General features: G+C 54.5%; 3 protein-coding genes across 16 annotated transcripts; 1 reads left to right on the plus strand and 2 right to left on the minus strand.

Annotated features, from left to right (window-relative positions):
* The first annotated feature begins 285 nt into the window (after positions 1–285).
* Positions 286–18,368, plus strand: ILKAP (ILK associated serine/threonine phosphatase). 6 transcript variants are annotated; one of them, XM_087739459.1, is made up of 13 exons: positions 286–425; positions 1,196–1,261; positions 1,672–1,728; positions 3,468–3,590; positions 4,483–4,609; positions 5,626–5,732; positions 6,214–6,307; positions 8,234–8,321; positions 9,636–9,757; positions 11,524–11,643; positions 13,051–13,132; positions 13,349–13,497; positions 18,231–18,368. In XM_087739459.1, exons 1-12 carry the CDS (start codon positions 380–382, stop codon positions 13,487–13,489), a joined length of 1,173 nt encoding a protein of 390 aa, XP_087595585.1. In that variant the 5' UTR covers positions 286–379; the 3' UTR covers positions 13,490–13,497; positions 18,231–18,368. The 6 variants fall into 6 exon arrangements, 5 of the variants coding, with proteins under 5 accessions (XP_087595585.1, XP_087595586.1, XP_087595587.1 ...); XM_087739460.1 differs by lacking the exon at positions 18,231–18,368 and adding an exon at positions 16,035–16,897; XR_015700471.1 differs by lacking the exon at positions 18,231–18,368 and adding an exon at positions 16,035–16,897 and having other exon boundaries at positions 287–425; positions 13,349–14,551.
* ERFE (erythroferrone) lies at positions 16,893–19,155 on the minus strand. 4 transcript variants are annotated; one of them, XM_087739465.1, is made up of 6 exons: positions 18,443–19,155; positions 18,080–18,267; positions 17,883–17,991; positions 17,719–17,809; positions 17,519–17,597; positions 16,893–17,117 (listed from the first exon to the last, which is right to left on the minus strand). In XM_087739465.1, the coding sequence occupies exons 1-6, from the start codon at positions 18,849–18,851 to the stop codon at positions 16,935–16,937; spliced, it is 1,059 nt and encodes a 352-aa protein (XP_087595591.1). In that variant the 5' UTR covers positions 18,852–19,155; the 3' UTR covers positions 16,893–16,934. The 4 variants fall into 4 exon arrangements, with proteins under 4 accessions (XP_087595591.1, XP_087595590.1, XP_087595594.1 ...); XM_087739464.1 differs by having other exon boundaries at positions 16,893–17,154; XM_087739468.1 differs by having other exon boundaries at positions 16,893–17,194.
* Positions 19,156–19,758: 603 nt separating this feature from the next.
* On the minus strand, positions 19,759–25,209 carry KLHL30 (kelch like family member 30). 6 transcript variants are annotated; one of them, XM_087739652.1, is made up of 9 exons: positions 24,595–25,209; positions 23,385–23,569; positions 22,729–23,222; positions 22,469–22,637; positions 22,167–22,253; positions 21,783–21,938; positions 21,500–21,688; positions 20,783–20,928; positions 19,759–20,202 (listed from the first exon to the last, which is right to left on the minus strand). In XM_087739652.1, exons 1-9 carry the CDS (start codon positions 25,077–25,079, stop codon positions 19,951–19,953), a joined length of 2,163 nt encoding a protein of 720 aa, XP_087595778.1. In that variant the 5' UTR covers positions 25,080–25,209; the 3' UTR covers positions 19,759–19,950. The 6 variants fall into 6 exon arrangements, with proteins under 6 accessions (XP_087595778.1, XP_087595781.1, XP_087595780.1 ...); XM_087739655.1 differs by having other exon boundaries at positions 22,729–23,569; positions 24,717–24,838; XM_087739654.1 differs by lacking the exon at positions 24,595–25,209 and adding an exon at positions 23,833–23,945 and having other exon boundaries at positions 22,729–23,569.
* Between the last annotated feature and the right edge of the window lie 354 nt (positions 25,210–25,563).

The following is a 25,563-nucleotide window of genomic DNA, read 5'->3' on the forward strand; positions in this document are numbered from 1 at the left end:
GCCAGCGATTGGTAGGCACAGGAAGGCGGTGCTGGGCTCACCCCTCCCACCCCCGCCGCGGGATTGGTCAGACTGGCGGACTGATTGGCAGGGCCGCCCCACCTTCCGATTGGCGGAAAAGGCGCCGCGCTGCCGCCCGGCGGCGGTGTTTGACGGGGCCGCCCCGCCTCCCGCCACGGGGGATTGACAGGCTCCTCGCAGGGCGGGGCCAGCGGCGGCCTTCCGCTCCCGCCCTGCCGCCGCCGGGCCGCGCGCCTACTTCCGTCCCGTCCGCGGCCGCTGATTGGCCTGGGGGGGAGATTGGCATCCCGGGGGGGCGGGGTAGCGCCTGGGCAGGAGGGAGCGGCTTCGGCGGCAGCGCTGCCGGCGCGGTGGCGGGATGGATTTGTTCGGGGACCTCCCGGAGCCTGGCTCCTCGGCGGCGGGTGAGGGGGCCTCGACCCCTGGGGCGGGCCCCTAACCCCCGTCCTGCTCTGCTCTGCCCTGCCCTGCCCCTGCGCGGCCACGGGGCGGGGCCTCGCTCAGGCCGGGCCTGGCAGGCCGCGGGGCCGGCGGCGAGCGGTACTGGTCCCCGCCGGGCCTGCTTCAGCGCGGCCGTGGGCAGCGAGCCTCTCCGGGGCGGCGGCGGCAGCGGCAGCAGCGGAGGGCCCACAGCGCCTGAGGGACGGGGCGGGGGTTTTGAGGGGGCGGCTGCAGGAGGGGGTGGCTTAAAAATCACTGGAGAAATTACAAGGTTTGGGGTTTTTTTTGTGCTTTTCTTTTTTTCTGGGACTTTTTCAGGTGCAGAGTGGTATCTGTGCGGTTTAGGCCATGCTGGAGCCTTTCCCCTCTCTGTGCTGCTGCAGGTCGTGGGTCTGTGGAGAGCTGTAATGGTGTTACCTGAAATAATTTGGTGCTTTCTGGGCCCCTCTCATCCTATAACATCTTGATGGGGCTGCTGAGGGATGTTAACGCAAGTTGAGTGGATTCTTAGCAAAAAAAAAAAAAAAAAAGCTGTTTTCAAGATAAAAGTTCACATTATCCCCAGGCAGGTGGTTGTTTTGCTAGTGTAGGAGCTGCCTAAATTAGAGATGGAAGAAAGTTAGTCCAGACTCTCCTCTGTTACTCCACCTGTGCTCACCTGGGGGACAGTGCTTCCAGAAACCAACCCCTGGGTGCCTGTAACAGGTCCTGACTCTGCCCTGGTGTCTTACAGGGAAGGAAGCCCAGAAAGGGCCTCTGCTCTTCGATGATCTCCCATCAGCCAGCAGTGCTGACTCAGGTATGGGTACTCCATTCCTGCCATTAGTTTGGCTTCCTGTGTTTTATCAGTATCTCTTGAGATGAAACTTGTGCAAAACCTTTTCTTTGTTAGAATAAAGACAGTCAGGTTATCAGCACCAGTGTGCAGAGCAGCTGCTTTCCTCTTCTTGTGTTTTTTTTTTTTTTGGATAACCAGAATGTTCTAAATGTTCCACATATGTTCCATAATATGTTCCATGTAAATACTCCCTGAAACAAATGTAAGCCCTGAGTTTGCCCCCGCCATTCAGTAACAGAAGTTGAAATTTGGCTCACTTTTGTAAACTGGCATTTTATAATTTCCGCACCTGAGGACGGGTGTACACAGAGCATTATTCCCTCAAAGGGACAAAAGTATTTGGTTCTTCTTGCCTTTTTCTTGTGCTTTAGGAAAAGGAGGCTCTTTACTCTTTGATGATCTTCCGCCAGCCAGCAGTGGTGACACAGGTAAAGAGCTGTGTTGGCTCACCAAACCTCTGCTGACCTGCCCTTCTCAGGAAGACCCACTGATGTAGCCTGTTGTGTTGGACACATGGCAAGTTAAGCTGGTGCCTGGGTTGGCTGACACTGGTCCTGGTGATCTGTTTGTGCCCTGATTGTTTATATCGGGATTCTGACTCTTTAAACTTAGGTCTGTTCCCAGAAGTACATCCCTCAGATGTCTTTTGAGGACCCCCATCATCTGTGCCTGAAAGCTCCCTGCTTTGAGAGTGAAAGTATGTGTGTGCTTGCTAAGAGCAAAGGCAGTGCTGGCTTGGCGCTGCCACTGCCCTTGCTTCTGTTGCTTTTCTGCTGTGGGCACAGACTGCCTTCTTGTTCCTAGCTGTAAATGTCTTCAAAACCAGACCGCTGGTCTGGCAGGGCTTTCTGCATGCAGCCAAGTGTTTGCTAGCACCTGGGAGGAGGTGAGATAATTCGCTATATTATATGAGAATAAATCTCCAGAAGAAGGTGGCTAGGGTTCTGATGTCATAGGGATCATATTCTGCTTGCTAGCTTTACGTTGAAACCTGTCTTCTGAAACCCCTAACAAATATGCACATTCAGAGTAATAAAATACATTTCTTTGCATTGTTGTGGGCACAGTTTGTAGGCACAAATAATAATATCATAGAATCATAGAAAACCAGGTTGGAAGGGACCTCAAGGATCATCTGGTCCAATTTCTAGGCAAGAGCACAGTCTGGATGAGATAGCCTAGCACCCTGTCCAGCTGAGTCTTAAAAGTGTTTAGCATAGCGGAGTCAACCACTTCCCTGGGGAGATTATTCCAATGGTTTACTGTTATCATTGTGAGAAATTTTCCTCTCGTGTCCAATTGGAATCTCCCTGGGAGTAACTTGTACCCGTTACCCCTTCTCCTCACCATGTGACTCCTTGTAAAAAGGGAGTCTCCATCTTCTTTGTAGCTCCCCTTTAAGTACTGGTACATGGTGGTGAGATCACCTCCAAGCCTCCTTTTCTCAAGGCTGAACAAACCCAGCTCTCTCAGCCTATCCTCATACAGCAGGCTTCCCAGACCCTTGATCACCTTGGTGGCCCTTCTCTGGACCCCTTCCAGCCTGTCCACATCTGGTTTGTATAACAGAGACCAGAACTGTACACAGTATTCCAGGTGTGGCCTGACAAGCACTGAGTAGAGTGGGATAATGACTTCTTTATCTCTGCTGGTGATGCTCTTTTTGATGCAACCTAGCATCCTATTGGCCTTCTTGGCCGCAGCAGCACACTGTTCACTCATGTCGAGCTTTCTGTCCACCAGAACCCCCAGGTCCCTTTCCACACAGAAGGATTCCAACCCAAAACATTAACTTCCTGAGCAGTTAACTGCAAAAAAGGCTAGTAGCTAAGAAACAAACTGTGGGTTGGTGAGGAGAATCAGCAGCTTGCCAGTCAAACACAACTGTACTGTGCCTGAGGTGGGGTCACACAATGTAAAGTGATCAAATTGGTGCTTGCTGGGTTAGACAGCGATGTGTGCCATGGGTTGTATGTGCTGAGTGAAGTTGTGTGTGCACGTTCATGGGTCAGTATGTTTTGTTCAGTAATATCTGGTTACTTAATACTGTGTGAGTGTGCGAGCCTGTGCTCCTGAGAGTGCTTCGGTATAAAAGGAATTGCTGCTGAATTTATGCAAGTAAAACAGCTGGAAGACTTCAGCTGCCTGCATTTATGCTTTCTTTCAGCCTCCAGTGCTACTGAGCAGGTCTCATCAGCAGGGAGCCATGGGAAAGGGGAGAAGAGAAAGTCCTTGGAGGAGGAAGAGAAGAATGGCAGGGAAGAACTTGTGGAAAAGAAAGTTTGTAAAGGTTTTCAGACAGTTTGAAAACAAATGTACTCGATTTGTACTTTTGGCATTGGGCTGAGTAAGTCCAGAGCTTTGGTTCTTCAGTCTGCTTGCATTTTTCAGCCTCTCATAGGGAACAAAGTGCTGTGGCAGTCTGTGGAAGCCCCTCAAGCTCCCTGGCACTCTCTGCCTCCCTCACCTGGGCCTTCTTACCGGCCCTGCTGAAGTGGCAGAAGCTGAGCAACAAGCACCTCGGCATTTGCAGGATAAGTTACTCTGCTGCCAAGAGGGGGATTGGTTGTGAAACCTCTGGAAGGCTAGAGTCACACCAGTTTCTTCTTCCACATCCACAGATCTCTCCACTGGGTGGCTGCTAAGAAAGCCAGAGAGAGACTTGCTGTTACATATAGGGCTTTTGACTTCAGTGCAGGTGCCCATGTGTTAGGTTGCAGCTTTGGGAATAAGATGTGTTCAGGGGTACAAAGGAAAGGACATGTTCTGGAAACAGCAGACCCTGATTTCCTGTCCTTAGCACCCTCTTTAAAGCTGTGTTTTGTTTAATCTACAGGTTCAGTGCCACATGTTCCCCCTGCCCCCCCACCCCTTTTTGGTAAGAGCCCTGTCTGATGCCCAGCAGTCCTGCTTGGTTACAGCTGCCTGCCAAAATGGGGGCAAGTGGCTTTTATAGCTGCTGACCTTTGGGGCACTTAAAAACCCATGTTACAAAATAAATATATCCTGTTCAGCAGAAGGTGTCAGAAGTTTTGTTGCAGGATGAGGGCCGTACTTCACTGCAGTGCCAGGATAGGGTTCTGAAAGCTGAAAAGTGGTCATTGACTTACTGGTTTTTAGCCTTAGCTGAGGAGGCGGAGGAATTTGATTTGCGTGCATGTGTTTGGTTTGTTCCCCTTTAGGGTCAGTGGGCATTCTTGGATTGAAGGGTTATGTGGCAGAGAGGAAAGGTGAAAGAGAAGACATGCAGGATGCACATGTTATCTTAAACAATATCACCGAGGAATGCCAGCCTCTGCCCTCCCAAATGTAAGTGGGCACCAGCTGCCAGAATAAAGCTGTGGATGGAAGCCATCACAGGGGTGAAGAAGCTCCAGCTTGCTTCAGCTAAGCCCATGATATGATCCTTTTTGGTTTGACTTGACTACACCTGTGTCACGGTGTGTTGTTTGGGCTTGTTATTGGGGGACTTAGGTTGAATTGTTAGCTGTGTTCCTGAGCAAATCACAGGACTATTTTATATACAAATACCTCCCTTTGAGTGATGCTCAGTGAATTCGGTCACTGACTTCACAAGGATTGTGAGGGCTTGGTAACTCTGGATATTGAGCCTCTGTTACCCAAATGTAAGTGTGGATGTTTAGAGACCCTCAGTTTAATTATAAATAATCAGGTCTTGCCCTGGGGATTTTACAGTGTGTAAAGCCTTAACTGTAGCAATGGAGAACACTCGAAGAAAAGAAAACAGATGTCAGAACTCTCTCATTTGAAAAGTTTAAATTTCTTAGCAAATTAATACATATAAGTATGTGTAGGGGAAGTGTGTATATTTAAAGGAACGCTCTCAAGCATCATCCTGATACTGGATTTAGCTTCTGAACCAATATTGTCCCGAGAGCTTTATGTGCTGAGGGATCTGAGTTTCTTGTCTGTAGCATGGTTTCAACAAGTTTAGGCATGGAAAGAACTGTAGGATTGGTTAGACTGATGTCTGTGTAGTGCTGGGGAGTTGTAGTGCCCTTGAGGTGAAATGTTTAGCTGATTTTATGCCAAGTTGTGGTCTATAAACTCTTCTGCCCTTCATTTTCTTGAGGGGTGGAAAATTACAAGAACGTTCTCAGCTCAGTGCTTGCACAGTAAACTGTGTAAATGCTTGAATGTGTGAGCTTAGAGACTTGCTACCTTCGTTCGTGCCTTGGAGTGCAGTATTTATTCAGTCTGTCCAACACAGGGCAGGGTGTTATGGAGATGAATGTACTTGATCCCACCATCTGGCTAACAGCCTTTCTTAGCCCCTTTCTGCTACTCTTTTTTTTCCCTCACAGCACACGTGTCTCGTACTTCGCTGTTTTTGATGGCCACGGGGGAGTCCGAGCCTCAAAATTTGCAGCACAGAATCTGCACCAAAACCTGATTAAGAAATTTCCTAAAGGTGAGAGGAGTGGAATAAGGGCTGTAGGACAACCATCACCTTTTCTGCCTTGACATTATAGCAACGGATAGGGAAACTGATTTGTTTGTGTGTAGTTCTACAGTTCCTATCCCCTATTCCCACTGGGCTTGCGAGACTGTGCTTCCCCCCTGGGGAAGAGAGCTGGAAGCCTTTTTGGCACAAGGGTACAAGTAGCCAGTTGTGAACCACTAAGCAAGTGTGAGATGCGCTGTTGCCAGTTTTGGCAGTGCCACTTCAAGTGTGAAAATATGCCCGTGGGGGAGAGCGGTATGTCATAAATTCTTCATACATGCTACTGCGCAGATTTTTGATAATGTGAGCCCAGGATGTGCCTTAGCTCCTCTGCACAGGGTCTGAGAGATGCACTGCCTGATTGAATGTTGGATGAGCGAAGGGAGGGACTGGGATAGGTCAGATACGTTTTAGCTGGAGCTTAGTTCCTGTTTTCCCTGTCTGACAGGTGAGGTAGTCAGCGTGGAGAAAACTGTGAAGAGATGCCTTTTGGACACCTTCAAACACACAGATGAAGAGTTTCTAAAGCAGGCATCCAGCCAGTAAGTGTAAATGCTTCCCATGCATTTGTATTTCTTAGCTTGCATCTCGCAGGCCTTAGTTCTGAGCAGGGCAGAGGAAACCTTGAGTCGTGTCTATGCTTTGGTGAAACACCATACAGCTTAGCTGTGCCCAGCTGTAACTGCCATCTGAGTGCCTGCTGGAGCTAGATCATGGCATGTTCTGGTCTTACTCCGTGGTAAGTGGTCTGTAGGACTCCTTAGACTGAAGTACACATTTATGGTAAAGGAAGGAACCAAAACATGACCAAGAATGCACCTCTGTCCTTACCAAGGCACCTTGTTGGCCTTCTTTTTAAAGGCTTACCATGTTGCTGAAGTGACTTAGCCCATACTGCCTGAGATGCGATCTCTGTCTTGATGGCATCAAAGTGTGGCAGGAGGGTATCTGTAGAGCAGTACTTTGCAGGCTGCTGTGTGCAGCTTTCTTTAGAGCTGCATTCTTGTTTGTGAGTATGTGCTTGCCAGGCTGGAGCACATCTCTGAGATTGTTTTTAATGCCCTGTGTTGAAAGACTTAACTCTCCCAATGTAAGTTTAAATCTTGATTTCTTCAGCTCTTTTGAAAACAGAGGTGTTGATGAAGAATGCCCTCATCTTAAGCTTGTTTCTAACAGATTACTTTAAAACAAAGCTGAAAAGCACAGTGGCTACTTTCTGTGGGATAAATGCCAGCCTGCCTCCCAGCTGGGTTTTGAGCGCAAGCACCCTTACCTTTTCTCAGTGTCTGCAGAACTGACATACCAACTCTGTGGACTAGGGAAGATGTAGATTGCATTTAAAATACAGTCACTTTGTTACCAGTCCTTTACATGTTTGGGTGTGTGTGTTTTTTGGTTTTGTTGTTGTTTTTTGGTTTTTTTTTTAATTTCATAGTGACACCTCTAACACAGGTGGAGAGACTGTTGATGCATCTGATTCTGAGACTCCCAGCAAACTTTGAATTTTAAGTAAATTGCAAACTGGCTCAGTCTCTTAAGCCTAATCAGGTCAACAAGTCTGACCAGCCAAAAGGAAAAAGCATCCTTGAGTCTGTCACAACAGTGTCATTCCCAAACCAGTCTCCATTTAATCAGAAACATGACTTATGACAAAGGCACTACAAAGGATTCCTAGTGATAGCTGTATTGATGATGAAATGAATGATCTTCATTCAGCCGCACCTTCAAAGTTAGGAAAAACTGAATGAAGTATGTGTAGGAATCAGTCTTTCAAAGCTAGTTTTGGTAAAGAGTGACACCTTAGCTGGGCTTAATTGTAGGGAGGACTAGTCTGGCAGCTGTAATGTGAGAAACACTTCTCGTTTTACCTTGAGCTCTAGAGATACAAGCTTAACTACAGCAAATGGAATATCAAGAGAGTGACTGAAGTAGTGTTGCTGCTGAGGTGGGGTGGCGAGGGCTGATGTGGGCGGGTAGGGGTACTGTGACAAAAGGAAAGGAAATGAAAGTGAAAAGGAAGGCAACTCTGCTGCAGTCCTGGCTGTGCCTTCCCTTTGCTCCAAAGAAGGAGCCTCCCGATGAGGAGTTTGGGGTGCTTGTTTGCTCACGATGCTATAGCTTCTGGGCAGCCATCGGGGCTGAGCCTGTTACAGCCACAGGTGAGCTCTTCTGGGAGCTGAGTGTGAGGAAGGGTTGGTGTGGAGAGCGTGGCTGGCAGTACTTGAACCAGCTGGGCATTGGCCATGCATTTAGAAGGCGGTACTCTGTGCAGCTCCTCTGTCCTTGTCAAGCTCATTATTTACCACCAACAGTTTCCCTAGCTGTTTGCAGGCAGCTGCTGGGGGCTTGTGCTAGCTGACTGCTGTGTGTTGGCACATGAAATTTCCTTAAGTCCTCCAGAGCACTCTGTGACTAACTTCTTAAACATTGTTTTCTCCCCTTAGTAACCTCATTTTTGTTCCCTTCAGGAAGCCAGCGTGGAAGGATGGCTCCACAGCTACTTGTGTCCTAGCTGTCGACAATATTCTCTACATAGCCAACCTCGGGGACAGCCGGGTAAGCAGAATGGAGAACACTGCTGGCGTCTTGATTCTTCCAAGAGCTTTATTTGCCCTGAAGGGCAAGGTGTTTTTGTGGGATGCCCCAGTTGCTGTGAGCTCCCCAACGGTTCCTACAAAGCATCTTGTTTTGGGTGGGTGCAGGGTACTTCTGTGTTGTCTCCCATAGTGTAAAACAACTGCGTGTGGTAGCTCTCTCTTGGTGGTGCTAAATATCTCACAGTATCTAGAATACAATATTTCAGTTGGAAGCCACCTACAATGATCATCTAGTCCAACTGCCTGACCAATTTAGGGCCAACCAAAAGTTAAAGCATATTATTAAGGGCATTGTCCGAATACCTCTTAAACACTGATGGGCTTGGGACATTGACAAGCTCTCTAGGAAGCCTGTTGCAGTGTTTGACCACCCTCTCGGTAAAGAAATACTTCCTAATGTCCAGCCTGAACCTCCCCTGGCACAGCTTTGAACCATTCCCAGGCGTCCTGTCCCTGGATCCCAGGGAGAAGAGATCAGTGTCCTCCCTCTCCACGTCACCTCCTCAGGAAGCTGCAGAGAGCAATGAGGTTGCCCCTCAGCTTCTTTTTCTCCAGACTAGACAAACCCAGACTCCTCAGCCACTCCTCATAGGACATGCATTCCAGCCCCATCACCAGCTTTGTTGCCCTCCTCTGGATGCATTCAAGTACCTTAACATCCTTCTTAAATAGTGGGGCCCAGAGCTGCACACAGTACTCGAGGTGAGGCCACACCAGTGCTGAATACAGTGGGATTATCAGCTCTTTTGGCCAGCTGGTTATGCTGTTTGGTGCACCTCAGGATGCAGTTTGCCCTTTTGGCTGCCAGGGCGCACTGCTGGCTCCTGTCGAGCTTGCTGCTGACCAGCACCCCCAGATCCCTTTTGCAGGGCTGCTCTCCAGCCACTTCTCTCCCAATTTATACTTGTGCCTGGCATTACGCCATCCCAGGCACAGAATCTGGCACTTGGACTTGTTAAATTTCATGCCATTGATAATTGCCCAATGCTCCAATCTATCTAGATCCCTCTGCAAGGCCTCTTGTCCCTCCGGAGAGTCAACAGCACCTCCCAGTTTGGTATTGTGAGCAAACTTGCTAATGGTGCATTCAACTCCTGCATCCAGATCACTGATAAAAACATTGAACAGCACTGGCCCTAGGACTGAGCCCTGGGGAACACCATTGGTCACCAGCCAGATGCAGCCCCATTCAGTACAACTTGCAGCTCTCTCTCAAGAAGTTCTTGTTGCTGCAGTTTTGTTGTTTACTCACAAGGGTCTTTTGTCAGCACAGGCGATTCTGTGTCGTTACAATGAAGAGAGTCAGAAACATGCGGCCTTAAGCCTCAGTAAAGAGCACAACCCCACCCAATATGAGGAGCGTATGCGGATACAGAAAGCTGGGGGAAATGTCAGGTAAGTGCCTAAAGGGTGTGAGTGAGCAGATCTAAACCCTGGCCCAACTTTAGGCCTGAGCACTGAGTTTCTGGAGTTTCTTGAGCCCAGCGCTCATGCTAGTGAGAGCCTGAAGAGAATCTGTTGCTGCCTGTGGGAGGCACAGTGGTGCCTGAGATGTCTAAGGATTCAGTAGCTTGAGTTCGTTGATGGGGGCTGGTTTCCCAGTGGCTTATAATGGCAGCAGGGTGCTGTGCTGCAAAGGCAGGAACCCACACGAAAGCCTGGCAGTGCATGGGTGTGCTTAAGCTTGACCTGCAGAGTTGGACCTACAGAGCTGGACTTGACTGTTTAAGACGTTACCACTTGTGCCACACTGTGGCATTGAACAGAGCTCACTTCCTTGCTTGCAGTATCAGCTGTCCCTCCTTGTCCTGTAAGATGAGGGGATGATTTGAGAGGACGCGAGAAGCCCTCAATGTCAGTCAGTGTTGCTCCCATGGGGGTTAGCTGATGCACTGAGGTGGTCTACAGTAGGAGGGAGGTTTCTGGAACCAGAGCAGGATTATCTTAATGTTTCTGTGCATGTAGGTGTGTGTGGCTGTTTGGGCAGCTGTGTCTGATTTCCCTGGCTAGGTTCTCTTCCTTCTTTGAAGGCTGTTTCTTGATTTAATGGCATCCTCAGAAGAGAGGACTCGGTGCAGGTGAAGTATCTTAGTGCCTGTGGAGGCAGAATGCCCCCTGGGGTGGCGAGGGGTGGGCTCAGTTCTGTCATGCTGCCATGTCTGGAGGGCCTTGGTCCCCTTATCTCCAGAGAGCACATGCTGCTGCTTATGCTTAGCACTGATCTGTCTTTGCACACAGGAAAGAGATGGGCGAGTGTCTGTTAGCTCTTTTCAGAACTGGGGGAACATCTCCCCGCTGCCTGGGAGCCTCTTCCACTGCTTGTAGTTCAATATTTTGGACCCAAGAGAGAAGTTGCAAAGTGTGTGAGCATCAGATGTCTTCTCTGTGACATGCCTCGCTTCTTGCTTTTATCCTAAGTGGGGCTGGTTGGACTATGAGTTGAATGAGCTTGTGTCTTTCCAGAGTGCACAGTAGAGCCTTCTGGGGGAGAAGATGCTCGATTGTTGGAAAGGTGGAGTGTGGAAAACTGCTTCTCTTGGGGCAGCACTCAGAAAAATTTAGCAAACAAAACTGCTTCCTAAGGAGGATTGTAACTCGGGTTTCACAGAACTGTTTGCTGCGATCAGTGGTTAGTAAAGACCAAGCGATCAGGAGAAAGTGCTGTGGTTCTTGCTTCTTGGAACTGCCCCGAGTTGAGCCAGTCTATAGGGGTTGGTGTCCTGATAGGCAGAGGACAGGAGGAGCTGCTGGCTCTGACCTGGTCTTGCCTGCTGCCACTCTGTGCTTCTATTGAAATGCAGTTTGCTAGATACCTTGCCAAAAAATAATCTGTGAATTCAAACCTCCGCCTCCGGGAGTTCAGCTCAGCACATAACTCTTACTTCCCTGGCTTGCTAGGCTAAGCAGGACTTGAGTTAGGGCAGGGAGACAGAAAATAGCCTTGAATTCTCTTGACTTCATGTCTTCTTCCCCCTCTCCACTTGTTTCCCAAATGTGCAGAAAGGGAAGGAGACTTTGAAGGGAAGATTTGAACTTGCTGGGGAAGTGGGCCAGGATTTTTACGAGGCAGCTGAATGCACCATGAAGAGTGTCCCCATCAGGCAGTGCAGTGAGATGTGCATGTGTGGGGAGGGGTCTCAATGTTTTCTTTCTTTGTGCAGGGACGGAAGAGTCCTAGGAGTCCTAGAGGTTTCCCGCTCCATTGGGGATGGCCAGTACAAACGCTGTGGTGTTATCTCTGTGCCAGATATCAAACGCTGCCAACTCACGCACAACGACAGGTAATGTGTGCACATGCACGAGGGGGTTGGCTGCATCCTAGCTCTGCTCAGCAGAAGTAGCACAAGCTGCACGACGCTGTATGCTCTGCAGTTAGGGCCGAGGCACGTCAGACTGATCACTCAGAATTAGAGGATGCTCTTACTGCTCATGTGTCTCTGCTCCTGTTCCTTATTGGTATAGTGGGATAATGCTGCTGCCTCACTCTGCCAAGGTACTGTGAAGGCTCCTGTTGGAGAAACTGGCCTCACAGCAGTGATAACATACACAAGCCTTAGACTTCCTTCATGCTCTAAATAAGTTCACACACCAGTGTTCAAACAGTTGGTTAAGGCTTGAATTCTTGGATCCCTATCCTGTCCAAGTGTTGTTTCTAGCAGCCATGGTGACCACAAATACCATTGTATTCAGCTCTGATACTTGAAGATTTGAGATACTTTTCTAACACATGATTGGCAATGACAAATTGCTGTAAGCTTTCATGTCAGTGTGACCCTGCAGGCTCCCTGAGGTGAGAATGTAACCCAGTACTGCTGCTTTTTCTGGGATTAGAGTTCCATGTTAAGTGATCCACTGCAGTGTTTCTGAAGTTATTCTGAGTATCAGGCTCTGAAATGATGTCTCCAGAGACATGTGCTCCTCTGGCAGGCTGGCCACCTCTGTGGGATGGTTGTAGTTCTTCTTGTCCGGTGACTCCGGTTAGGGCTCCTTGTTAATACAATCCCCTGTGCAGGCAGGGAGTGCACAGCAGGCTGTCTCACCCATCCTCTGGTGGGGAGCTAGGAGGCAGCTCTCCCTGCCTTGGGCTTTGTATCCCCTCAACCTTCTGCAGCCTGCGGCAATAACCTTGTGGCAGAGTTTTCCGATCAGAGTTATGCCTCTACTTTTGGGTTAAGCTGCTCGCTTTTCTTTTGAATATTTCTATTTAAATTAAGTTATTGCATTCCTCAGGAGCATGGAAATGTAAAGGATTTAAAGGGATGCACATAAGGTATTAAGATGGCTGTATTTCTCTATTTCCTTGCATTAGCTAGTTCACAAGGGAAAATATGTGAATGAAAAGGACTCAAAGGAAAGAAGCAGTTCCTAGAGAAATAATGGAGCTCTTCAGCAGGGTGTGGCATATGGTCTTGCCTAATGGTGCAGTATCAGTAGGACTGCCAGGATGTCCTGATCTAGGTCTTACATTGTTTGCCTGGCTCTTTGGCCTGTACTTTGGATTACCTCAGTTCTGTGAATGGTATGTTCTGGAGCACCAGGGGATTTCTGGTGCTTCCGAGGGATTTTCAGATGAGCTTTATGGTATCTTCCCTTTGGATTGGAGTGTGGGTACTCATACTTGAAGGGATTTTGCTGTAGCTGGGGAACGAAAGGTTCAGCTTTGGAACCTGTCTCTGCTTGATTTCCAGGTTCATTCTGATAGCGTGTGATGGCCTCTTTAAAGTTTTTACACCAGAAGAAGCTGTGAACTTCATTGTGTCCTGCCTGGAGGTGAGGAGAAGGCAGCATGGGGGCTGGGTTTGTCAGTGCAGGGGGCACAAAATAGAATGACTCTGACTTGCAGAAATGTACTTCTGTCAGGGTATCCTCCCTTATACCTGAGGTTGTCCTTATTTGTTTTGCTTCCCCATGCTTGGAAATTACCATGTGCTTGCACCTATGTTCTTTGCTGGAAGCAATCAGTGTCATCTTTCCTTGTCCAAACAGGATAAGAACATCCAGACGAGAGAAGGGAAGCTAGAAGCAGATGCTAGATATGAAGCTGCGTGTAACAGACTGGCCAACAAGGCAGTACAGCGAGGGTCGGCGGACAACGTCACGGTCATGGTGGTCCGGATAGAGCACTGAGAGATGAGGTGCGGCAGCAGGATCCCTAGCTTGTGGCGGATGTAAGGGAAGGGAGAAGTCGGTGTGCGTGCATGTGTGGCTGGGGCAGGGAGGGTCCTGCTGGATGCTCTTCAGTGTAAATAAAGTTGTGGTTTTTTTTTTTCTAATAGTTTTAGCTTACTTGGCTAGCAGTGTTTTCTAAGTGGCTGCTGCATTGGATCAGCCTATGCAGAAATCTCTTGTCCTGTTGACCCCCCCGTGAATGTCTTGGCAAACCAAATAAATCCATTTGGCAGAGGTGCTAGCAAGAGCAGGCATCTGTGGGCATGAACTCTGCCAGCTGTTCCAAACGGTGCACTTCTGCTGTTTGTTTCTTTGAGCTTTGTATGAGGCCCTGGGAGAGTCCTGAGCTCTTAGGACTCAGTGGGAGCTCCCGGTCGGGCTGTACCATATAGACTGTACAGTACCCCAGACCACCAGCTTATGATGCAGTGTGGGCTGTCCTCTTAGTGCTGGGAAGGAAATCTTTTGGTTCTGAAGCTGGGTTGTGAGGTTGCATGCAGCTGAGTGATACAAATGCCGCTTGCAGAGCAGCAGTGTACCTTCCCTCTGCTTGCAGAAAACATTGGGGTTTTAGCCTGGCTGTTGATATGGCAAAAGTGGCTGTAATTTGCTCCTGATATTTATTGGGAAAGTGTTTTCAGCAAATGGACCTGCCAGGCAGCAGAGATAAGGGCAGGCTCTGTGCTTGTCTGTGTGCTATCTGAGGAGCAGGCATCTCGGGTTTTAGGTGCTTGTTGCTATTAAGTGTCTGGTATCTCATCCCGTCCCCATTCCTCTACCAGCTGTTGCTGCAGAGTTGGTGTGCTGTTTTCCAGAGAAAATTTGGCTTAAGTCCAAATGACAGTGTGAAAGCTAAATGGATTGGGCCACCAAAGCACTTAAATTCCAGATGACGTAATTTTCCAGTCCTACGGGTGAGATGGTGCAGTGAGGGAGATAAGCCAGTGGGTCTGTGCAGTGGTTTCTTGCACAACCTCCTGGCTCTGCAGGAGAAATGGTGCAGTCCCAGAGAGAGGTTGGGTAGGTTGGTGTGTGCCTGCTGTTTGTGCATAGTCCGCACAGGGTTGTGAGGCTTCCTGGGCTATTTTCTGCTCCCTCTGTTCCCTGGAGCTTTGTGTTTCCTGGGAGCTTTGGTCCTGGATTCTGGGCTATCTGTTTTCTTGAGCACACAAAAGCTATCCTGTTGTTTGGGACAGGTGGCTTGACTGTCTTTCACCTATTTCTGCTGCAGCAGAAGTCAGTTAAAGTTCATGGGCTTATGCTAATGGTTAGGCTAACTCGGCCTAGCTTGTGCTAACTCTCTGCATCTCCTGCAGAGCACTGAGGAAGGAAGCAGGCCTCTGGCGCATATTTTGAGTAGCGCTTGCCTCTGCCAGCTTGTTCTGCTCCCAGCCATTCCTGCATACTCTGATGTAAGGTTGCACTGCAGGATGAGCTGAGAGGGAATTGCCCATGTTAGCAACACACTCTGCTGCTTCTCTTGAAAGTCAAATTTAGAGAGCCAAGACGGAGTAGCATGGAGTTTATTCAGTCTGTGGCAAAAGAAACCCTGACGGCCGATCTCAGAAGGGCAACTCACCCTCCCTTCTCGCCTCCCTGCTTTTCACAGCTCTTGTGCTGGGGAGAGCTGTGTGCTGTGCTGCAAGAGCTGAGCCAAGCACCCGTCTCTGGTGCTCCCTCCGGGAGGCCCCTCTTAATTCCAGCACAAGAGCTGCTGAGAGAAGTATCAGATTGTCCTTCTCTGTTTGTCTTCTCTCCCCCTCCCTCCTCTTACAACTCTTCTTTCCTTCCCTTTAGAAAGTGTACTAAAAGCACAACTCCAACTAGGAACATAATAAACAATGTTATGGTACAGTTAATAACATTTTCCATAAAATGGATCGTATCATCCATTTTCCAGGGCAAAGGGGAAAAGGAAGCACTGTGGAGGAGGTTTCACCATGCTTGTGAGTAGCCAGCCAGTTTGAAAGGCAGGTTCAACCCCAGCTTTAGTGGAAGTAAAAAAAAATGTTTGCTTGTGTTTCGTGGTAGGGTGGAGTGTGCAAGAGGTTTCCTGAAAATAAACTCTCTGGCTCGTTGCTCAGCAGCGTCTTGCTACTGTGGGAGCTCCAGGACAACCACCCCGGGGTGGCCCATGGGGCTGACTGAGCTTCTAGCCCCCTCCCAATACCTCAGTTAGCCCCCCAGTATCTCTGACTTAATCAACCCTTTCAGTTTTGCATTCAAGTGCCCTGGGCTCTTCATATCTCGCTTGCAGAGGATGGCTTACCAGCTTGGCAAGGCCTGCTCTCCAACAGTGAGTCCTTTTGTAATTTCTCAGGTGTGTTTGGTAGGAAGGGAAGGTGCTGATCTGAGCAAGACTGCCTTGGCTCACTGTCACATGTGGTGACTGGGAGGTGCTGCCTGGGCCGAGCTCCTCAGCTGGGCAGGAGCTGCAGAGACCTCTGCCAGGATGCTGCAGCCCACCCATTCAGCTGGGGTAAAAGCATGTCTTTCCTTTCAGAGACATGTTCTCTTTGCCTTGGGGAAGAAGTCAGCATTAAAACTGCACAGCCAGAGCCCTCCCCCTGCCCCCGGATCCAAACACTCCCACCCCAGCCCATGAGGAGCTGCAGCAACAGCTACTTCATCAGGCTCCTTGAGGAGATGCAGCCTGTGGAGAAGGCCAGGCAGGGCCAGGAAAGCCCTCCTGAGTGAGGTCCAGCACAAGGAGGCTGCCTTCCCCCTGCCTACATGTGCAGATCCCTCGGGGAAGGTGGGGCTGGCTGCAGTTTGGGCTATCTTGTGGTGTTGCTGGCACAGCTTGCCCAGTGCTACGTGCTACTAAGAAATAAAACGTGTGGCTCCCTTGCCCCACACCCAGCCTGCCCGGGTACCTCTCCTGCAGCCCTCGCTCAGGCACGTAGCCCTGTATCCATCCTTGGCTCAGACGGCTATCAGTGCCGAAGCAAGGAGCATATCTGTGCTGCCCAGGGCCTGGGCCCTGTGCCACGGGCAGGGAACGCCTGACGTGGAAAGCTACGGGACAGGAATTGGCTTTAATCGAATGTGCAGCATTATCAGGACATTGCTCTGCTTTGAAGATTAGCTGCAAAGGACATTGGCTTCTGCCAGCAAACATTCACTGCTAATACATTGCAGGGAAGCTAAAGCGATGCAAATAATCTGTTTTGGGCTGCTGAGAAGCTGGGCAGGGAAATCTGCTGAAAGCAAAAATGGAGGTGTGGGGCTTTGTCCCAGGCACCAATGCCTGGCAGAGCTGAGCCCTGCAGAGAAAGCAGCTGACTGCCGCCATTGTCAACAGTGTTTTCCAAGATAAACTTCCAGCCCTAGCCTCTAGATAAAAGTAAACTCCTTTAGCTCCTTGTCAGGCTTCGTTTTTATTATTATTATCATCCTTTTGTCAAGCTTCAGATGGCTCTGCAGCATGAGCAGTATTGGACCAGACTGCAGCTCCCGCAGCAGCGAAAGGTCTTCCCTGGGCTTGGTGCTGAGCAGGGGAGGCGTGACAGGGGCTGGCAGAGGGAAGGGTCCAGCTGCTCCTGTGTGGTGCCCAGTGCTTTTTCACACTCCCAGCAGAATGGCGCTGAAATCGGAGCCGCTTTGAATGGTGAGGGGAGAGCCTGCAGTGTTGTCCACGAAAACAGAGGCATACTGCCCAGTCTGGAGGGAGAGAGGGCTTAACAGGGCTGGGACACCTCCCCTCCAGGCACTGAGCACAGCCTGGCAGAGCAAAGGAGAGCACTCTCCCTTGTGCGCAGCTCAGGAAGGAAGCTCCCCCTTCCTTCTGGGAAAAGGATGATGTAGAGGCCAGTAGGGCAGCCCAGCCATGGTATGTGCTGTGGTGTCCCAGCAGCCCTCAACCCTGAGTGTCCTCTGGGCTCAGAGCTGGGCTGAGAAACAGACTTGGTAGCCAGCCCTAGAGCTGGGACCATGGGAGGCACCGTCCTCCCTGGCACAGTCCTGAGCGGAGCTGGCACCACTAACCTGCAGGTAAAGGACTCCAGAAACGGAGATGGTGAAAAGGTCACCACCACTCTCCAGCCAGGACACGGTCTCCAAGTTGCTGCAGAAGAGGGAGGGTAGTGCTGGGGAGAGCATGTCCTTCCTTCCCCTGGGGATGCTGGACTCCTTCCTTCCTCGCTTGCCCAGGGTCCCTCTCCTCTCCTGGCTTTGCCCTGCCCTACCTGTTTTGCTGGCAGTGGGACTGCACGCAAATCAGCACCCGCAGACGATTTCCCCTGCATGGCTGCCCCTTCCTCCGCTGCTCTCTGCGCACTGGGACAGAGGGGAGGGTGAGAGCCATCCTGGACCTCCCTGGCGGGGCCGTGGGGGTTGCCCAAGGGCTTACCAATGTGCAGCGTGGCGGTGAAGGTGTAGTACCCTGCAATGGGGGCTGTGTACTGCCCGCTGGTCAGGTTCAGCCCTGAGCCACGGTGGAACATCCCCTCCCTCTCTGGCTGGGGATTGGGAAAGGCTTGGGTTAGAGAATGAGCACCAGGGTGGGTGCCTTCATGGGCAGGAAGATGGGGCAGGCTGGGCACTCACGATGTAGTAGAGCCGCAGCTCCTGCCACGCTCTCTGGTTGATGGAGATGTTTTCACGTGTCCGGCAGTGGAAGGCTGCTTCCACGCGATGATGGGACCCAGCCTGTGGGTTGCCTTCAACACTTTCCTCCTCTTCCTCATGCCCTTCCCAGGCCTTCCTGTGTGTCTTCACCTGCTCCTTCACCATGCCTGACCCGACAACCCCACCAGGGCTTGGCTTTAGGAAGGAACCTCGGCTTTTCCTGGTCTCAAGATGAGACAGCACCTGGCTCTGCTGCCCAGCCCCGCTGTGCCTCCTCCCTGCTGTCCCCTGCTCCTGCCTTGAGATCCCTCTCGGCCCCCTCTCCCCGGTGACGGTGGGTACCTTTCAGCAGGAGCTGCAGCGCTCTCAGCAGCTCTTCCAGCACGGCGGGTGCCCCGGGGGAAGCGCCTGGCACACCGACTTGCAAGGCAGCCTGGGGTGATTTTCCTGCAGATTGGCCACTGGCCGGTACCGGTGCTCTGCCAGTCCCCATCCTATCGCGTACTGTGCCCATCCTTCCCCGGGCCCGGCTGCCGCTCGCCTGCCCGGGGCTCCCGGCCAGCAGCATCCATGCCTGGCGGGGGTCCACGCCGCCACCCCGGGGGGCGGCCGGCCCCGGCCCCCCGCGTCCCGCCTCCGCTGCTCTCTGCGCGGCTGCTCCCGAGCCCGGTGACTGCTCCCGGGCCGCCCCCAGGGAGCCGGGCCCGGCGGCGGCACAGAGGAGCGCCAGGCACAGCTCCGCCAGCCGCATCCCGCCGCTGCCGGGAGGGCGGCCCCGGCCCCGCCTCGGCGCTTGCGAGGGCGCCGCGGGGCCCGCCCCGCTGCTGGGGCTCGGGGAGCCCCGCCAGGGGTAGCGCTGCTGCCGCGGGAGAGGCCCCGCTCTCCCCTGCGGGACGCGGGGATCCCCGTGTGTAAAGTCCCGCGCGGCCCGTGGGGAGCAGCGCAGGGTGCCGGCGGCGGGGGATGCTCCCCCCAACCCGGGGGGCTCCCCCCATGGCCCGCAGAGCTCCTTGGTGTGTGTGTTTAATGCTTCAAAAATAATAAAAAACCTAACACAGAACAGATTAACCACCAAACGACGCTGGCAGAGCTATGACATCCCAGTGCTGGTGGTGGGTTGGGCTGTTGGGGAAGCGTTGGGAGTGTCCTCTGCCACCAGGTACCAGCAGAGATGGGGATGGGGCAGGAGGCACTGCCCGGTTCTGTCCTGGCACCGGGAGCCACTGAGGTGCTGGCTGCTTCACCATGACTCTCCAGTCACTTCCCAGGGGCGCATGCTGCACATCCTGGGAGAGAAACCAAGATGAAGCACCCCACCGCAGGCCACTGTGCCACCCAAGCACACAAAGCACCGAAAAGCTGGTTTATCTCCTGTCATTCCGCTCCACGGGGCACTGGAGTGGGCCTGACACTTCAGTGTGAGCCACCAAGGTGCTGGAGAGCTTTGGGTGTTGGGAAAGAGAGATTCCCCTGATCCTACTCGTGTTTCCCCATGCTGGATGTCAATGTGATGGGGAAAAAGGCCATGGCCACCAGGCAGCAATGCCAGTCTCTGATGGGATGGGCCACGCTTTGGGAGGCCTTAAAATACCCTAAAAGCTTTGGGGTTTTGGAGGGGGAAAAAGGCAGTTCTTAAAAAAACCCAACAAACTAAAAGCGAGTGTTAGCCAAAGCATGTTTATAAGGAAAAGCCTTTTCCCTGCAGTGGCGGGGGGGAACACGCTCCCGACACCCCAGCCAGGCTTGCAGAGGGGTTTCCATCTCCCCCTGCAGAGCTGAACTGGCAGCGGGGAGAAAGGCGAGAGGGCAAGAGCAGCTGTGCAAGGTGACAGGCGATGCTGTGGGCTTTCCTACCACCCGTGGTCACCCTGGAAAGCCTCCGTCCACTTGGAGGTGTCCATGAAGACAGAAGAGGAGCTGTGGAAGAGCCAGAGGCAGGGCAGGGAGCCCTCCCGCATCCAGAGGTCCTTGGCGCAGTCATATACCTCCATCTCCACCCGGTAGTCCCCATCCATGCCCTTCCAGTGGCCACCAGTGACGAAGAGCCGGTCGCCCAGTGGCACCATCCCGCCGTTCTCATGGAGCGTGTGCAGGAGCTGCACCTGTGCGAGAAGCAAGGCAAGATGTGCAGGGACCCCCTGGGGACCTCTTGCTCCCACTGCAGAGGACATTGACCCACCCGTCACGTCCCTCTGCCCTGTCCTCTCTGTGAGGTTTGGGGGCCCCTGGGCCATGTCTTGCTTTTAGCAGCGTCCCTGTGTTGTGCTTGTACGGGAGCAAGGTTGAGGGTGCTGCAGGGAGCAGGGGGGACTGGAGGGCCGAGGGGACAGGCAGGATTTTGCTGGACTGCATAGGCAGAGCCCTGCACACCCCGCAGCAGGGTGGTGCTGGAAAAGGCGGGGGTCCTGTGGGCTTCTGCAGTGTGAACGCTGCTTAAAATCAATAGCTTAGTGCAAAAGCCATGCTCCCAGTGTGGGTGTGACAAGGGAGCAGGGAAGGAAGGATTGGGGCATCTTCAGCTCCGCAGGCATTAATAGAGCCAAGGGATGAGCGGGCAGGAGGGAGAGAGGGTGCTGGCACCCGGGGGGGGTGTGAGTGTATGGTTGTGGGGTGCTGTTGGGGAGGGAACAGCTGCCCCACCTCCCTGGGAGGGGGATTGCAGCCGGCCCCACATCCTGCTACCTTCTGCCAGATGTTGGCCTCCGGGTTGTACACATGGACCTTCTTGGTGTTGTCCCCGATGAGGTAGATGAGCCCATGCAGGGTGGCACAGCGTGGGGCCGAGAGGTACTTGGGGATGAAGGGGGATGTGATCACACTCCACAAATCTGCAAGGAGCAGCTGTCAGCAGCGCGTCCCACCCTTGGCTCTCAATGCAGCTGCCAGTGACCGAAAAAAGCATTGCCAAGCCCGTGGCTATTTAAGGGGGAGTTTGAAAGGGAGGGGACAGAGCAGCCAGGCACCTGCAGTCCCCATCCCAGACAAGGCTCTTGCATAAAAAAAAGTGGTGGGGATATTGTTTACAGTGGTGGTGTAGGATGGGAGAGACCACCGCGGGCTGTGCAGAGGCTGCCCGAGGAGGTGGTGTTGTCACAGGCATTTACTTTCTCCCTAAGCCGGGTGGCCTCTCCCATCCCTCTGCCCTGGGGATCCTGCTCCACTGAAGCCCAGGTCCAGGCTGTGCTGGAGGTCTGTGACTCAGGTCCGTGCTACTGGGAGCCGTGCTCCTGGCTGGCCCCCGGCCCCATGTCGCAGCCATTGCCGGACCCTGTTAGCACCTGGTTGCATCCCGTGGGATCATGCTTGGCGGCACAGGATGTCACCTCCCTGGGGGCCCCCCTCAGTCCTGCTCCCCAGGAAGGCATTGGTTGGGGGTGTGGTGGTGGGGCCAGCTCTCACCTTGGACAGGGTTGTAGCACTGCAGGGTGAGTGCGTTGTACTTGACAGCGCAGGAGCCCACCAGGTAGAGCTTGCCCAAGCAGCTGGCGGCCGCAAAATTGCTCACATACTTGAGGGCTGGGCTGATGGCGCACCAGCTCTTGTTGTAGGGGTCGTAGCGCTCCACCTCCACTGCATCCACTGACGTCCCTGCAGGGTGGCAGGATGCTGCAGCCATCCTACTGCTCCAGGGCACCCATGGACCCCCACCTCAGCAGCATCTGCTGGGTCTTCGTGGCCTTACCTCCAATGACGTAGATCTCGCCATTGAGGACAGCGCTGGTGTGGTTTGTCCGGGCTCTCAGCATGGAAGCGATGGGCTTCCAGGTGCCATCCCTGGGGCAGAAGCGCCAGGCCTGAGTTGTTGACCACGTGTCGTTCTGGGACCCCCGGGAGCCACCTGGGGAGGAATGGGTCAGGCAGGCCACCTGCTCTGAGCGCAGCTGTCCCTGGGCATCCCTTGCCAGTGGCCAGATCCGCCCAAGAGGGGAGCAAAGAGAGGGCTTTGCTCAGAGAGGAGGGTAGCCCCCAGCCCCACACCAGTGCCCCGTGCCCACATCTTTGTCCCCCATCCTCCATTCCCACTCCTTGAGCACCCCCACCCCACACAGGCAGCCCTGGCACCCACCTGTGACGTACACATCATTGTTCAGAGCCACCAGGGAAAAGCCCCATTTGTTGTAATCAGGAAAGTCAGGCAGAGCCATCCATCGCCCTGAAACCCAGCGGAGCCAAGCGATGACCCCCCTCAGCCAGCGATAACGCTTTTAAGCCAGCCCTGTTTCACTCTTCCCTCCCTCCCCCTGCCCAGTGCCCCTCCTGACACCAGATTGTTTGGCAAGAGCTGGCTTTGGGGTAATTAATAATTTGAGGGTTAATTAACACGTGGGGGTGGAGGGCACTGGCCCCATCCCTGCTGTGGGCACTTACTGCTTTTGGGGTTATAGAAGGCGAAGTTCCTGGGGGCAGCCGGCATCTCCAGCCCTCCGTCCTCATCCTCGCTCTCCTCCAGCACGCGGCCACCAACCACCACCAGCACCTCCTCCAGCTTCTGCAGTGGGGTTGCGGGGTTCTTCTGGGCACCAGCATTGCTCTGCCCCTGAGGGAGAAGCCAGGGCAGCACCATCAGGCTCCAAGCTGAGCCTCCACCCTGGCTCGGGGCAGGGGGAATTGGGGCAGAGGGTACCCACTGTGGCGCAGGATCGGGCGACGAGGGCCTTGCTGGCATCTGAGTCACGGACGAGGGGCTCGGTGGCAAGCAGGTTCTGCAGGTACTGGTCGGGCAGCGAAACAAGGTGGGCCAGCTCCAGCAGCTCGGGCAGGAATTGGGCTCGGGGCCCTGGGTCATGGCGTACCCAGCGCAGCACGGCCTCGGCCAGGCTCTGTTCCTCCTGCACCTGTAGCTGATCATTGGAGAGGTAGACAGCCAGCCTCTCCTTGGAGAGCTGGAGGAACTCTTCCTGCTGAGAGACGGCTTCAAAGTTCTCCTGCAAGAAAGACCAGGCCTTGGAGGAGACCTCGGGGCAGCCGTGGCTCTCGCCGAACTCACAGATACCTAGGCAGTTGGTGGCATCCATCTGCTGCCGGAGGTAGCGGCTGCAGACCTTCTGGATAGTCGGGAAGTGGAGCTGGCTGGATGTCCGCATCAGCCCCTCCACATTGCCCTGGTTGATGGTGACCTTCCCTGTGTAGGCAAAGTCGAGCAGCATCTCCAGTGTGCTGGGGTCCACCTCCTTCAGCTCCACCCGCGCAGCGATGCTCTCGGCGAAGTCGCCAGAGAACATGGCATGGAAGTAGGGGCTGCAGAGGGCCAAGATGCTGCGGTGGCAGGGGAACTCCTGCCCACCTGCCACCAGCATCACATCTGCCAGTTTGGGGTTGGCGCGCAGCTGCTGCAGCCCCTCCAGCATGCCTTGGGCGTGTGAAGGCAGGCAGAAGTCAAAGTCGTCCACGTTCCTCACCATGGCGCTGGGGATGGCTGCGGGGCCTTGCTGGTGGACAGAGCCCGAGCACAGTGTGGCAAGGAAGTCCCTGCCAGGAAAAGGCAATGACATCTCCCTCTCCCCGCCTCCTCCCCGGCAAGATCGCACCTTCTCAGCACCTGATTTACAGGCACCAGCAGGGGCCCGAGTAGTGCTCCCTGGAGCACCCCACTCCCACTTCCACGCGTGTCCGTGATTTCTCCTCCCCACGCTCCGAGCTGCCCTACCGGGGCTGCCGCCGATTTTTCGGGGGTGGGGCTGGTTTTGGGGATGGACTGAACCCCGCTCCGGCTCGCTCCCTCCCGCTCTCACCTGGGCTTTGCAGCCCTCTGGCCGGCCGGCCTGCCGGGGGGGAAGTGGCCGTGGTCCCGGCACTGGGGCGGGACAGCCCGGCGCGACACGGGACCCATCCGGCACGGGGGACACACACTATTTTTAGGCGGCGCCGGGTCACGGCTCCCTGCTCTTAAAGGCACCGTACGGGCAGAGCTGCCCGCTGCTGCCCATCCCCGTCGCCCCGCGGCTTTGCTGCTTTTTGGAAATCATCCCTCCGCGGCCAGCCGGGCACCGCAAGCCTGGGGGAAAAGGCTCCCGCCAGCATCCCCTCCCCCTCCGCCCCATCGGTCGCTGGGGGTCCCCGCGATGTCCCTCCTCCCCCCGCCTGTGTCTGCCGATGCCGAGTGTTAAATATAGGATGTTATCTCACTCCTCGGCGGCCACAAATAAACGGCGGCAGCCGCCTCGCCGCGGGGGGCCGGGGGCCAAGACACCGATCTCGGGGAGGTCGGGCGGGTCGGGGTGCCGGGGCGGTCCCCCTCCGCCCAAAAGCTTTCTCCATCGCCTCGGGAAGCCTCGCTCAGCTCGGACAGAACCGAAAAGGCGTTTATTGCAGCCCGCGGCTCCACGCAGCCCTCCGCCCTCCCCGCCAGCGGGCATCACTCCTCCGAGCTGAAAATCTCGGCTTCCTTCTCCTTCCAGAAGGCGAAGCTGCGGTCGATGTATCGGCAGATCTCCTCCCCCTCTCCCTCGGCCTCCTCCGGCCCCCGGGCCGAGCTTTGGGGGGATCCGAAATACCTCGCCTTGATGTCGTCGAAGCCGTCCCGCCAGCCCCGCCGGCCGGCGGCGATCTCGTCGGTGACGGCGCGGTGGAAGGAGCGCACCGCCCGCCAGCCGTGCCGGCCCAGCTGCTCGAATACCTCGAAGCAGAGGAGGTGGCGGCCGCGGCGCTCCTCGGGGGGCAGCTCCTGCTCCAGGATGCGGAAATAGCCCAGCATGAAGAGCTCCAGCGACAGGCTCTCGTAGTCGGCCGGTGCCCCCCCGCCCCTCGCCACGAACTGCTCCGGGGAGAGCGGGACGCGGCTGGCGGCGGGGGGCGGCGGTGACGGGGCGCGGCGGGAGGCAGCGTCCCGCCAGCCGCCCAGAAGCCGCTGGATGGCCGCCCTCTGCCGCACCAGGCGGGCCGCACTCCCCGCTCCGGTCCCCGCTGCCTCCCGGGGGTCCCCGGCGGCCGGCGGGGGGGGGCCGTAGGCGGACCGTCTCCAGTGGCTCAGGAAGAGCATCACGATCCGCTCCTTCCTCAGGCTGCCCCACTCCGGCCCCGGCCCCAGGGAGCCGCCGCCGTCGGAAAACGCCTCCTCGCAGCTGATGCCCGAGTCGCTGGCGGCCTCCGCACCGCTTCTCCCGGCCGCTTTCCCCTCCGCCGTCCCCCAGGCGGGCTCGAAGGCGCCGCGGAGGCTGCGGACGCAGACCCCGCACTGTCGGATCTCCCGCTGCGCCAGGCTGCCCGCCGGCTCCCGGGGCTGCCCGCAGGCGGCGGCGGGGGGAGCGGCGGCGGTAGCGGCCGCGGGGGAGGCGACCCGCGCCCCCTCGGCGTGGGCCAGTAGCGCGGCCAGGCTGCTGACGGCACCGGCCAGGCGGCCACACCAGAGGGGCAGGGGCTGCCCGGGGGCGGGCGGGGGGCTGCGCACGGTGATGCTGAGCAGCGGGGCGGGCAGGAGGGCCCGCAGCTCCCGCGCCAGGCGCCGTAGCTCGCCCTGATACGCC

Source organism: Nipponia nippon, unplaced genomic scaffold (genome assembly GCF_047370975.1).
Source record: "Nipponia nippon isolate SJK-2023a ecotype South Korea unplaced genomic scaffold, ASM4737097v1 scaffold_7, whole genome shotgun sequence".
Taxonomy (NCBI): Eukaryota; Metazoa; Chordata; class Aves; order Pelecaniformes; family Threskiornithidae; genus Nipponia; species Nipponia nippon.